At 40.2% G+C, this 13,067-nt stretch overlaps 1 protein-coding gene across 1 annotated transcript in view; it reads right to left on the bottom strand.

Annotated features, from left to right (window-relative positions):
- The window catches only part of PPM1H (protein phosphatase, Mg2+/Mn2+ dependent 1H), a 127,895-nt gene that overhangs the window by 44,236 nt on the left and 70,592 nt on the right, over window positions 1-13,067 (bottom strand). The window contains exon 4 of the mRNA XM_086884587.1: window positions 12,192-12,304. Within this exon, the coding sequence (XP_086740713.1) occupies window positions 12,192-12,304 (113 nt within the window). The remainder of the gene's footprint in view (window positions 1-12,191; window positions 12,305-13,067) is intronic.

The following is a 13,067-nucleotide window of genomic DNA, read 5'->3' as shown; positions in this document are numbered from 1 at the left end:
ACACATTTGTTGGCTGCCTCAATGAGGGGGCTGGGTGCAGAAGCCTGGCCTAGGAGTCACCCTGCTCAGTGGGATATTCCCCTGCGATTGAAAAGGTGCTGAATAAGGCCCTAATTGGGTTTGGAGACTGAAGTGCCCTTTCTGTGACCTTGCAGTGACAGAGCTGCCAAGCAGCAACTGAAGGCTTTTTCCACCAAGCAACCTCCAGAGCCCTGAATTCAATAGCCCAGAGTCAATAACTGCTCACGAGGAGGGAGCCTGGCTGATGCAGCAGCTGCAAACAGCTCCAGTAACTGCTTTTAGAGACCCACTCTATACGGTCCTGCAGGACAATTAATTTTGACTTTACACTTCCTAATGGACTAAACAGCAACATGGTGTTACATGAGCATTACTGCTTCTGTCATGCATGAAACACATGTGTATGCAAGGAAATAGTCTTCTATTAGCATTTAACTCCCCCTCTATTGAGGATATATGAACATATTGTTTTATGCCAGAATACAGCTGTCCTATTAAACTGTCAGAAATAACTACATAGGAAACAAGAACTACTTGAATAGATGTGGTGCCCAGAGAGCATCTGATTCTGCCATGGTTAACAGTGACATTTTAATTTCCACCATACTGGTGAAACACATTATAGCAGAGCCACAGGGTGAGCCTGCCAAAGGCAGATAGATGACTCATGTTTGCAGAGAACAAGTATGTCAACGCTAACCAAATATTCTCTGATGACAAGGTTGCTTCAGACCCATACCAATCATTAATTTATATCACCAATGAAGCAGTAATTAAAAAAACAAAAGCTTTTTTTGGCAGGATTGGAAAGCGGGAGTCACAGATCTGCAGCACCTCAGTGCACTGCCCTCCATGCTCTGATGTCCTCTCCACATAGCACCATCAACAGTGAGAAACTGCTCAGAAGTCTTGAGGCCACAGAGGCCAGTAAGTCACTTATTCTGATCTATTCTAAAAACAAACTAGATTTCCCTGAGTCCTTTCCTCTCTTTTGAACTCCCCACTCACAGGAACTACAGGATTGTACTTGCCATTGCATTTCATGTGCTCTGCATGACAATGAAAGTATGTTCACTATTCCAGAGCTGGGATATTTATAGTAAACACGAATATGTTGGAGAAAAAAATCCCCAAAACGCAGCTGAAGTAGCCTAAAATGGATGAAGCAAGAACCTGATTTTGTATCTCTTCTGGCCTCTTGAGTTCTGATCCAGAGAAGCCACACCCTGAATAAGTAAATGGGGAGCAAGAGATATGCGAGTAGCTCAATGCACAAGGCAGGACCGGCAGTCATGGCAAATCCTACAGCTGGCTATGTCTGCTCAGTCACATGCAAATGAAAAGAAACACCAGGAGCTTAAAAGGCTGCATCTGCAGAAAACTGCATTTATCTTTTGGATTGACATGACTGTGTAGTCCATAAAGATCAGCTAAATTCACCCACAACATTAAGTATATGGTTATTTTCTATATTCAGGTTCAATACTTAGAAATTGCATTTGGTGCCTTAATATACATTCGCTTTTAAAATACATGGAGAGTGAAGCAACAGCAGGATAAAAATCTGCACTGTGCTGTATCGCTGCTGTGATGCTCAGGATGTAGCAACAACCGTGGCTTAAGGAAAATATTGATATATCAGCTGCTTTTGCATTTTTAATATGCCTAATAACTACCACCTCCTTGAATCAGAGCAGGGCTTAGGGGTTTTTTGTTTGTTTGTTTGTTTTCTCTTTTGTGGAAAACGCAATCAGCTGAAAATTGCAGAGCATCCCTTCTATGTTTCTTTTGAGAAACAAATAGAGCAAACTCACATTCTAGGGGAAGATCTTGTTGGTTACTCTCATTTAATCATCCAGAGAAAACAACACTTTAGTGAATAAGGTCAAAAGTGTGATTCCACTGCTGTCACAGGTCTATTGGGATTCCAGTGTTCAAAACAAAGAGACATCTCCAACTGTTAGGAGTATCCAGGGGACACCCTGATTCCATTACACACTTTTTCAGCCAAAAATGATTTGAAACGCAACATTAAACTGCACATTTCTACAACACAGGATAAAAATCTGGTAAAGGTGACAGAGAAAGACCATTCAGAAAACCCTTTTTGACAGTTTATATCAATTCCAAGCCACAGGGAGGCTGTATCCATTTTGTCAAAAGGTGTTAAGCATGTGGATTCAGTACAGATGAAGCAGAAGTGTCTGGCCTGTCTGCAAAGGTATTAGAAATGTGTCAATGAAAAAGAAAGAGGGATTAAACTGACAGAAAGAATAAGGCAGAGCTTTATTATATTCAAAGGGGAACTAAGCAGTAGCTTTTAATTAGGTGTGTCACAAGATAGCTGTGGAAAAAAGAAAGTAAATCCTAGAACTATTGAATCAGTCTATATTGGTACTTGTTTATTTTGGTAACTAAATGCATATACTTAAACAATCCAGGGAAGATCAATGCTATGGTTGGTAAGCTTCAAACCAGTTGTGCATTTTTTTAAATTTCCTTACCTTTTCTTAATTGCTAAGAAGTGAAAGACAATGACTTTAAAACAATTAAAATGAGAAATGTTTTTCTCACTGTAAATGAAGTACTGGAATTTACTGCCATTACAATTACTGATGACTTTTAATACATTCAGCACTGGCACCTTGGTTTTACTTATTCAAACTGAATTACTCAGTCCCATGCAGACCCATTTCTCAATGTTTCTTTAGCAACCAGGTGTACAAACACCTCACTGCAAATAAGTATGGAACTGATCTCATATTCCATGCCATGTTTTCACTAACTGTGTGGAACTATAGTGCAAAGCCTTTAAATTATTTCCTTAATTTTATGAATTAAGGCAGGCTGGGGATAGTGAAACCAACTATTATATAACATTTAGCTGGCATTAAAACAGGTTTCAGTGATGACATATTCATCACCATAAAACTCAGGTGTAAGCACCAACCCTCAGCAATGCATACAGAAAAATCACCCCCTCTGCCTCCCACCCATAATACCTAAGATAATGCCCCAACTCTTACTTCATCACTATCAAGAAGAAAACAAGCACAACCAGGGAAGGAGTAGAGCCAGTGAAAATTGCCTCTGTTCTCATTTTCCATTTACTGCCACTCAACAGTCGTGCCACCCTGATTTCTTCATATTTTTCAGCACAAACATGAGCCTGTTCACAGAAACATTGTGACAGGATAGAAACACTGGATCATTTTTCTTTCAGCTGAACAAAGCCAACATTAAGCAGGAGCAGACTCTGCTTGTGGCTCTTCCTGTGACAGTGTAGTTTCATGTTACATTGTGGGTTATAGCAGGCTGCTCAGACACTTTCATTCATCACCTGGGGGAACTTCAGCTCCCTCAAGCCAATAAAAGGTGTGAGAACTTGCCTTGGTGAAGTATTGCAAAAGTAATTTCCTACAGGAGCGTGCTCTGGCATTTCCTGCCAGAACAATGAAGATCACTCCCAAACTTCTGCTAAGGCTTTTTGCAGACTGCCAGCCACCAGGCTGCTCCAAGGGTTAGTATCTCAGCAGCACAACGGCTGAGTGCAGTCCCTGCTACACCAGGACACCAACTGGGCATTCCCAAGAATTTCATTCAAGGTCCTTTCTTCATGTCTTTGCCACAGCATGGAGCCAAGCATGCTACACCTCTCCTGTGACAAGATGAAAACCTTCTCCTGCCTTTGAAAAGAAAGAGAGAAAAATGATGAAATTCAGTCCCTGCAAACCCCCCTGAAAATTGTCTTTCAGAGGCACCTGCAAGCACATGAGCTGTTCCTGTGCACACATGTGTAGAGCTTTATGCTGTTTCCAATTACTTGACTCATTCATATTTATATTTCTAGTGCTTATTTAGTGATTCCTTTGGAGAAGGCCTCTGGGCACAATGAGGCTGCTGAAATACTCTGCAGCCACTATTTTGGTGGTCTGATTTTAGTGAATTAATTGTATTATTTTAAATAAAGGATCGTAAATAGGCAAACAGAAACTGCTTCTGTAAGCAGAATAACATAGATTTCTATGGAAGGGCTTGCTTTTCATGTTCAATAGCACCTGAGCCAGTCGTGATTTTCCTTACTGCCACCAAAAATAACAGAAATCAGAATTTCAACAACTGATCTGATATTCCATCTCATGTATTCACTAACAACTTAGTAAGCAGCAGTTAAAAGGATTTTCTATTGGTGGCAGTCTCCCTCTGCCCTATATATTGCATCTAGCCATGGGAAGCACCTGGCTGTCACCAACAATGGAACCAAATGACTTCAGTTGTTTCTGCATCACTACTCTACAGTTTTAAATTAAATGTAATGCTGAGCTTGCAGGCTGTCCACAGAGGAGTTAGCTTGGAGAAGACACGTTGCCCCATCATTTTTGACCCCTGGAGCGGTATGCTTCTAGGTGTCAGTGCCTCTTCAGTGGGCTGCAGCTCCATTCCCATGAGACTCTACTGTGAGCGAATTCCCTGCTCTCATTTAGGCCCTCAAGTGTGTTTCTTGGCTGATGAAATCTAACTATGGAGGTATTATTAGCAGTTGGCTTTACCAGTAGTGTTTTATTTTAGGGCTAATTATACATTTTTTTGTTATGCCCATCCCCCCACTAATGTGATGGAGCTGGTTATCTGTATGCAACGTTCTTGTTTAATCAGGAGAGTAACTTTTGCTATTGAACCAGTAGTGACCTCATAAGTTTACCTATACACTTCTAGTAATGTCTACTCCAGCTCCAGTACTACTAACCCAAATGTGAATGAACTAAACTAAAATGCAGTATAGTTAACTGTGTGTACTTTCCCGATGGTTTACATCTCAACATATCAGTCTTTCAGATAAGGCTTTAGCTGGCAGCTAGAAAGCTACGAAACAAAGCCAGTTTATAGTGACACTACTAAAACAAAAACTGTCCACTGTTGGTTCCAATATCCTTAGGTTGGAGATTTACTGCCCTCATAGGATTCATTTTGCCCCAATGATTTCAGTGTATTCTTCATCTGAACACAGCTAAGTACAAGGTTGCAATGATGGCAGACCACCACACTTCTGTACCACAGCTGAACAACATGCCACCAATTACTCAGGCTGTGCCAGGGAAATGAACAAAGAAATGCAGTCACATCTCTGCAGCCAGCTCTGAGCCTCAGGACCAGTATCTGTGGAATCAAAGCCTTTTTCCCTGCTGTCCAGGATATCACATTCATCTCCAAGACAAGTTACTATGGCAACTAAACCTGGGTTTAGTGGATGAAGGCATTGCTGTGCAAGTCAGTGTTTATTTTGCCAGTAATATGGCTGGGATATGGCTGTCCATGTAAGATGGACATAGCAAGGATTTTTTATCTCTCTCCTCTTCACTGTCTTACCACTGACAAAAAGAATGACTTTAGCACCTAAAGTCATATCTACCTGGATCTCAGCTTTTCTGCTTAACTCAGTACCAGTTGCAGAATATTAGATCAAGCTGGACCGAGATGTAAAAGCAAAGACTGCAACTCATGCTTTCTGCTCACTCTTCATGGGTGAATTTTTACCCAAGCCCTGCTTCATTTGCCCACACAGAAGTGCCCAGAGCCATCACTAAAAGCCCCAGGAGCAAGGATCAAGCAGCACTTATAGCTTCTGCTGAGACTGAACAGCCTGGGCTGCCTTAAGTTTGCTGAATTCAGGTGACTTGAAAAGCTTTTCAACATAGTAAGGACCAGAGCAGACTTTGAAGCATTCACCAAGCAAGCCTAGGGTGTTCCCTCTGCCCCTCCTCCCACAGTATAAATGGGAGCTAGAGAACCAAGGTGCCCAGCCTGCTTTCCATGCCTTGGCCCTTGCCCTGCAACACTGCAGTGAAGAACTTGCATGTTTCTGTGGTCAGCTACAAGGGCACAGATAAAAAAGACTATTTGGAGTTTGTTGGCTTATATTTTTTCTTTGTTTGTTTTTTAAAAGGCTGAAACCCCATGAGAATTAAAGGTAATAGAACTCTTTATTCCTGGAAATCAATACCAATGAACAGTGACTTTACAGTTTACTGGTACTACTTGAATAGCCCAAATTCTTCTTCTTCCTCATTATCTGAAACATAAGATAATATTTGTGTGGTTAGGACCCAAGATGTAACTGAATGTACCCCTCACTGGAAACGTTTACAATGGCTTCAATACCTGCTAATTGCCATAGGTATCGCTAAGGCATATGCTCTCCCAGGAAAAACAAGACTTTGGAAAAGAAGCAGGACATCTGTTTTGTCTTCAAAGCTTGCAAACATTTACTACCAAATTAATAATTTCTGCCAAGTCAGTGCTGGATATGACATCCCAGTAACCTGGAACTTGGCATTCACTGGATAACTAGGAAATGCTCTTCCTTAGCATTGCCCTTTGAGTGAAATTACTTCTTACTGATCCAATACCTTTTCTTCACACTATACCTTACATGTTTCTTGAAGTGCCTTCAAAAGCTTTATCCAGCACAAAATCCTACAGTATCTGAGGTTGCTGTTATTACAATGAATCTTGTGCTCCTGCTTCTCCCTGGAAGGAGGCCAGGCAGGAAGATGGGAGAAGGGCTTTCTGCTGGCCTGCAGATCATGCTTCTAAGGAAAACACACAGGAAGAACAGAGAGGACATGCCATGTTTCCTGAACATGGCTAATCTTTTCCAGCATTTTGGGCTAGTCAGGATCAGACCTCTCCACCTATCAAACTGCAGTGAAGAAGAATGTATATGGCAGAGACTTGCTTTGCTTTGAATTCAGTCTCTCCTCACTACACAGACCTGTGAGAAAACCCAGCTTAGGTTACCTGTTGCCCTGAAATGATCAAACATCTTTAATTTCAAATGAGTCTGTCAGAGAATTAATAATAACCTAAAAAATGGGATGTTCCATAGATTGGCCAAGCTACAATGTGTAAGAGTTGCTCTTGCCTCTGGGGAGGCACCCTTTCAGAATTTGGAGGAATGAGAACTTCAGGGAATGAACAGAATTCCCTACCAATTGCACAGCCTCCATGTGTTACTCAGTTTTGAAACTTCCTTTGCCCCACCTTTAGGAGAAGACAGGAAAAAGAATGCTTTTCCAAGTACTGCAGACTGGAGAAGCTTAGTAACTAAGTTAGTCTTTCCTCTAGAGACCTCTAAGCCTCTAGTATGAAGCAAAGTTACTGTTGTTTATGCAGACACAGATGGAAGACAGAGAGGGCTTAGGCAGACCACTCACAGAAAACAGGGAAAATATACACCATTTAGATTAGAAGATGAGTAGTTACAAAACCATGAAAACTAAAGCCTCCTAGACAGTAAACCAAAGACTAAAGTAAACTAGTTCTACAGTACCAATATATTAGAACACTTTCTGGTTTCCATCCTTACACAGTGTTAGCATTTCTGGCAAAAACGACCCTGCTGGACTGCCTCGAGGAAAAGGTCAGACACCATGAACCACTAAAATGGCTCAGAATCATCAATTCTGACTTCTCAGAAATTCAATTTAAGCTACACTTCCAGTCAGCAGATGTGTGGCTGTTTCCATGCTGCTCTCATTTATTTCAAAAAAAGCAAATTAAGCTCCAAATCTGACTTCCTATAGTGAGAACTAACCATGAAGGAAGCAGCTGACAAGCACCATGACAAAGAAGAGGAAATATAAATGTAGTAAGCTTCAACACAAGCAGCAAATCCAGAAAGAACTGAAACAGTAAACAAATTCAATTTTCAATTTGCTATTTTATTACACTGGGAGAAGACTGTGTTATAAACACACTCTCCCACACCTGGTCTCTTGAAGTACCAATGAAGTTACTTCACCTGCACCTACACAAAACCATCACAAAAATATTCATTCAAGTAGCTCCTAGCATTTAATAAACCAAAATGCTTTAGCATTAATTTTACACCTGCAAAAAGAAGGAGAAAATCTATTCTGGACATGAGCATAAAGTGCAAATATGCCCTGAAAATGTAAGTACTGGGGAGCAAAAGCAAGAAGGCAAAAAGATGATAAAAAAGAGCTGATGAAGCACAGCAAAAAATTCAGTGACCCTGCAAGTTTGTGAAGCCTTCAAAACATCAGGCTCTTTGCTTTGATGCCATGTAATGGCAATAAATCAAGAAAAGCCCAAGAACCCATTGCAGATTTATTGAGGGTTTCAGGGTGTATGGAAAAGTCAAATCAACTTGCAATGTTCTGCTTCTTGTATAATGATAAAGGCACAGCTTCCCTATGTGGCTCCAAGCACAGCACAAAATGGAAGTGCCTGCAGTCTCTGAGCAGCTCCAGACAACACAAAAGCCAGAACAATACTTGCGCCAAACATGGTTAGGATGACCATATTGCATTACAGTCATTGTAGTGATACTGGGCAAATGTTATGTTGCATGAGGCTACACAATAATTGGACAGTAATGAGTAAAAACATTAAATCCCTGTTTTACAACTGCTTCATCAGTAGCTATGAAACAATATCCTAATAAAGAGCATAAAACCAAAAAGAACTGAGATTAACAAGGCATGGTATGGCAGTTTAGAAGTAAAAGACACTTTAGTAATATAGAATTTAGAATTAAAGAACAACACTATCTAAAACAAAGACCAGAGAAGATTTACTATTCAATATTTAAAAAAGAAAAGACATAAAAAGCAGTTATTCCAATGGCCTATTTTTCATAGCAAATATGTCATATTGGTAAGCAAAACACAGTGCCTTGATGCTCACCAAAAAAAGCACTATAGCTGACTATAACACTATCAGTCCCTGAGCAGATAACCTTGTATGGACAATGCTAATCACCAAAAAGAAGAAAGAGACAGAAAGAAACATTAGAAAAGCTTTGGCAGATATTCAGATATGAATTTTGACTGTACAAGTAGGTATATTTATGGCAGAGTCCAAGAATGAGTAGACAAGCCATTAGAGAATGAAAGCAGTTCCTTCCAAGTTGTTTTTATCAGGCTCTGAATACATCACCTCATTTTTAGTAGGGTTCTGGTATCATGTGAAGTTAACATATAATTATTACAGAACTGTGATTGCATCGTTAGCAGAAGTTTAATTATATCATTGACATTAGTGATGCCATAACATCAAGCTAAATAATAGTTCATAACAAAACCTACAATTAGCACAATTTTTCCTCCCTTTTACACCAACCAAAAGTGTTCAGCTTGGAGAAGCCTAATAGTCCATACAGAAGTGAGCTAGGGCTGAACCTGAAAGGATTGCTGGCTGGTAATTTAGTAATATGGTAATTAAAGTCTTTTCATGATGTAATTACACATCAACTACAAAAGGACAGCTGCTATACAACACTGCCAGGGTACGTGGCATGAAATGATTAGATTTGAGAAGCTTTGGTGGATAAACTGAATACCACAGACATGAGTCTGAGGTATAGCTGGCACCACACAGTACATTATTATTCAAGTCTCACACTTAACGTTTCCTTAGTTTCATTGTGATAGTAACAGTTTGTTGCACATACCTTGGTCCTCTGACAGCAGAAGCTGTTCAAAACCCACCTTTAAAAGCTTATGCTGTTTTGAAGTTCCCTGAAATTATAAAACCTAACCTTCTCCTGGGGAGAGGCAGTATAACTGAGGTTCGCATGAACCCAAAATATTTATTTCCCACACAAAACCTTCTCTCAGAGATTTCTATCTGTGGGAAACTTGATTTATTTGCAGGCTTTTTCCAGTGGAGTAGCAGAGAGGGAAGGAGGAGAATGATGAGAGGGGAAAGGCACAAATGAGTAGGTGAACTCAAAGGAACTAAGGGTTTCGTCATCTAATTCCAACAGCAACAAGAGAAGTCCCCTGTTTGAGTGAAAAAACAAACCCTCCCTTCTCGAGAGCAGATAACCATTTCTTGAAGTAGTTTTCTTATTGTATTTCTCTCTGCCCTCCCTTTTATCTGAACAAACCACAAAGTTTACCACACAAGGCATGAGACAGCAAAAAGAAACATTTTTCCAACTAACACAAGTAAAATTTCTTGACTACATAACTGGGCTCTTCAAAATAAAGGAATGCACTGTGTACCCTGGCTGTGGGTAGACAACCTCACAGTGACTTGTCTAGTCCTAAAATGTCCTTTTTGTCATGACAGCAACTCAGATGTTTTGCAACAGCTAGGTTTTTCCCTCTAAGTGGGAAAGATGGGATTTAGTGGGACAGAGACCCAGACCAACTGATCTTCAATTTAAAGCTTTAAAATTTCTTTTGAGCTAGGAAAGTCTAGGAATGGACTTACCTGAAAATGAAAGATTTTGGAATAATTCTCCTCAGCATAAGAAAGATTTTTCTGTGAGGTCCATTTGGGAAGCGCAAAACCAAACTATTTTGAATCTGGAGGGACTTTATTACCAAAAAGATGTTAGGAATGAGAATTTGAATCCTGGTTCAAACAACACCCAATCTTGCTGACTGTTTCCTTTTTGATTCCTGCTCTCCCTCTTTTTCTGAAGAGATGTTCTGAGTGGACTTAATGAACAAAAAATCTTCTTAAACTTCTTGAAGAATTAGTATGTTTAACTACTGTTACAGCAATACTCTGGCACCAGCTCCAGATCACCGCAAACAAGAGTGGCTTGCCCTTGTGTATCAGAGGCTGCAGTGGAGCTGAGGCTGCTCTCAGGGAGCACAGAAGGAATCCTGAGGGAACTGGAAGCAGCCAGTTCCAGTCATTTAAGATCAAAGCTCTTGGCTACTCAGAATTAAGTCCTGCATGGCCAGTTTTACACAGCACATTTTTAAGAGACAGTAAAGCAAATTAGCCAACTCAAAGAAAGAGACTCAACTGTACCTCTAGAGTGATAGCACAAGAAAATTTGATCATTTCTAATTTAATGGCAGGAGAGATATAATGTAGTTCAGCTAGTAGTTCTGTTCACAGGATAAGTGATCATCTCAAACATGTTTGCAGCTACCATGTGAGGACTCACTTGACATTTGATACAAAAAGGAGATTCAATTATATCACTTGTCCCTAGAAACTGGGTGAGCTATTTGCAACACATACAGCAAATTTAGCATCTTATAAACAATCACCAACATGAAAAGAACAAGAATTTTATTCACAGAGGATTTATCTGACTTCCTACACAGTGTAAAGCAGCAAGAGGCAATAAAACTATTAAGTTTAAACTACAGAACCCTTAACTTTTGAGTGTTGTCTCTGTAAATACATGGGTGTACACACTACAAACATGAACTGTGTGTGCACAAACCTTAAATGCAAACTCATAACCATACCAGTCTTCACCTAAAGACAACATGGTTCAATGCCTTTGCAGATGTTTCAGATTATTCAGCTATTAATGAACAGAATACAAGAGCCATTCGTATCATGTGGGGACTCTTCTCCCTGCCGTATTTATGCAGTGCACTGCCAAAAAAACAGGTGAAGTCTGAAGTCTTGCAAGAAGAGCCTCACTATCTTTCTCCAAATGGTGTTAAGGGCAGAGCTAGAGAGGGGGAAAGAATGTGAGAGATTTCCAGTATGCTCCTATCTTTAGCAACATCAGAAGACAAAGAAAATGCTTCTTATCATGAGTCTTCAAGCACCCAACTTCAAAATAAAACAAAGCAATAGCTCCTGAGCAACAGCATTCAGTTCTGAGAAATGGACAAGTACATGAGCTAGAACAGGACAAAACAAAAAACCTATACTGTGATAGCCTGTCTCCCTCTCCTCTTCCCCTAAGGCAAAAGTAGCAGCTATTTGCTTACTGATCACTTCCTTCAATTACATTAAAATCTTTAAGTCAAATGGCCTGTCAAGACTAAGCCTGGCAATAGGAGCCACGAGACTTCCTACAGAACAAATGTAGCCCTACCTGCTGCTCTGGATGCAGTCACCTTGTCAGTGTTCAACACACAATCCTACTACACACCCAACACCTCTTTTGTTTCAAGGGCTTTTTAGCACCTTTCCACTTCTCTGCAAACATCAAATCTTCAGAAACTGCAACAGGACCAGAAATGCTGCCAGTTTCCTTGACTGCAACCACTGCTCAAGATATGCTATCCCTGGCACTTACATTCATTTCTGTGAGAAGTGCTAAGTGTTCAGCCAAGAAACAGAATCTTCTTGTGATGCTCTCTGCATTTAAGGAACTCGGTAACACCAGGCCTGGGAAGTTTGGGGTGAAGGATTAGATGTGGAGACAACACACTTACCTGCTATCACCAGCATTTGCCACATACAGCTTGCCCAACAAATACACCACCACTAGGGCTGTGCAGCCGCCAGAAATGTTATACACGGTCCTCTCTCGCTCTATTTGCAAATCCTGTGGGAAAAGAGAACAAGATTTATAAAGACAGCATTGCAATTAATGTTTGAGAAAATGAAGATTCCCCTAAAAACCAAAAATAAAATAGAGTCTATTAGACTGTATGTCCCACTGTCTGTCTTTTCTTGCAGCTATGGCCACATGAGCTGGGAGAAGAACAGAAAATTGAGGAGTACCTATTACTTATACAAAGATGTTTGGGAAAAATCAGGTCAGGAGACTTTAATACATCAGATACTAAGGAATAAATAGCAACTCTCAGGGATACAAGAGAATTTGCTATGGCAAAAGCACAATGAAGGCAAAGATAAATGAAGCTTAACAACAGATACCTGGTGGTATAATTGGAGAGTGCTTTACACAGACAGCAGATAATTAATGAGACCCAGCTACAACATGAATAACTACCTACTTCCCTAGAGGAATGCTAGGATTATGGGGTATACACCTTAAGAACAACAGCAAGATGCACTTGTGCTACAAGACTACCCTTCAGAAACACAGGGAATGACTGGATGCTAAGCTGATTCTGAGTGCAAGAAATATCATATACTAAAAAGAACAGAAGTGGAGAATACAAATTATCACCAACAGTTAATAAAGTCCTAGAAAGGTAAAAGAACACATAAATACACACACACTCACATACACATATATATATATATATACATACAATGCCCCAAGAAGGCTTGTGGAACATAAAGCAAGTGAGTAAAACAAGCTATTTTCATCCATACATTTTAAACAAACACTGAAGTGT

Source organism: Cyanistes caeruleus, chromosome 4 (genome assembly GCF_971803275.1).
Source record: "Cyanistes caeruleus chromosome 4, bCyaCae1.hap1.1, whole genome shotgun sequence".
Classification (NCBI taxonomy): Eukaryota; Metazoa; Chordata; class Aves; order Passeriformes; family Paridae; genus Cyanistes; species Cyanistes caeruleus.
Note: the sequence above shows the minus strand (reverse complement) of the source record. Positions and strands in the feature narration are given on the sequence as shown.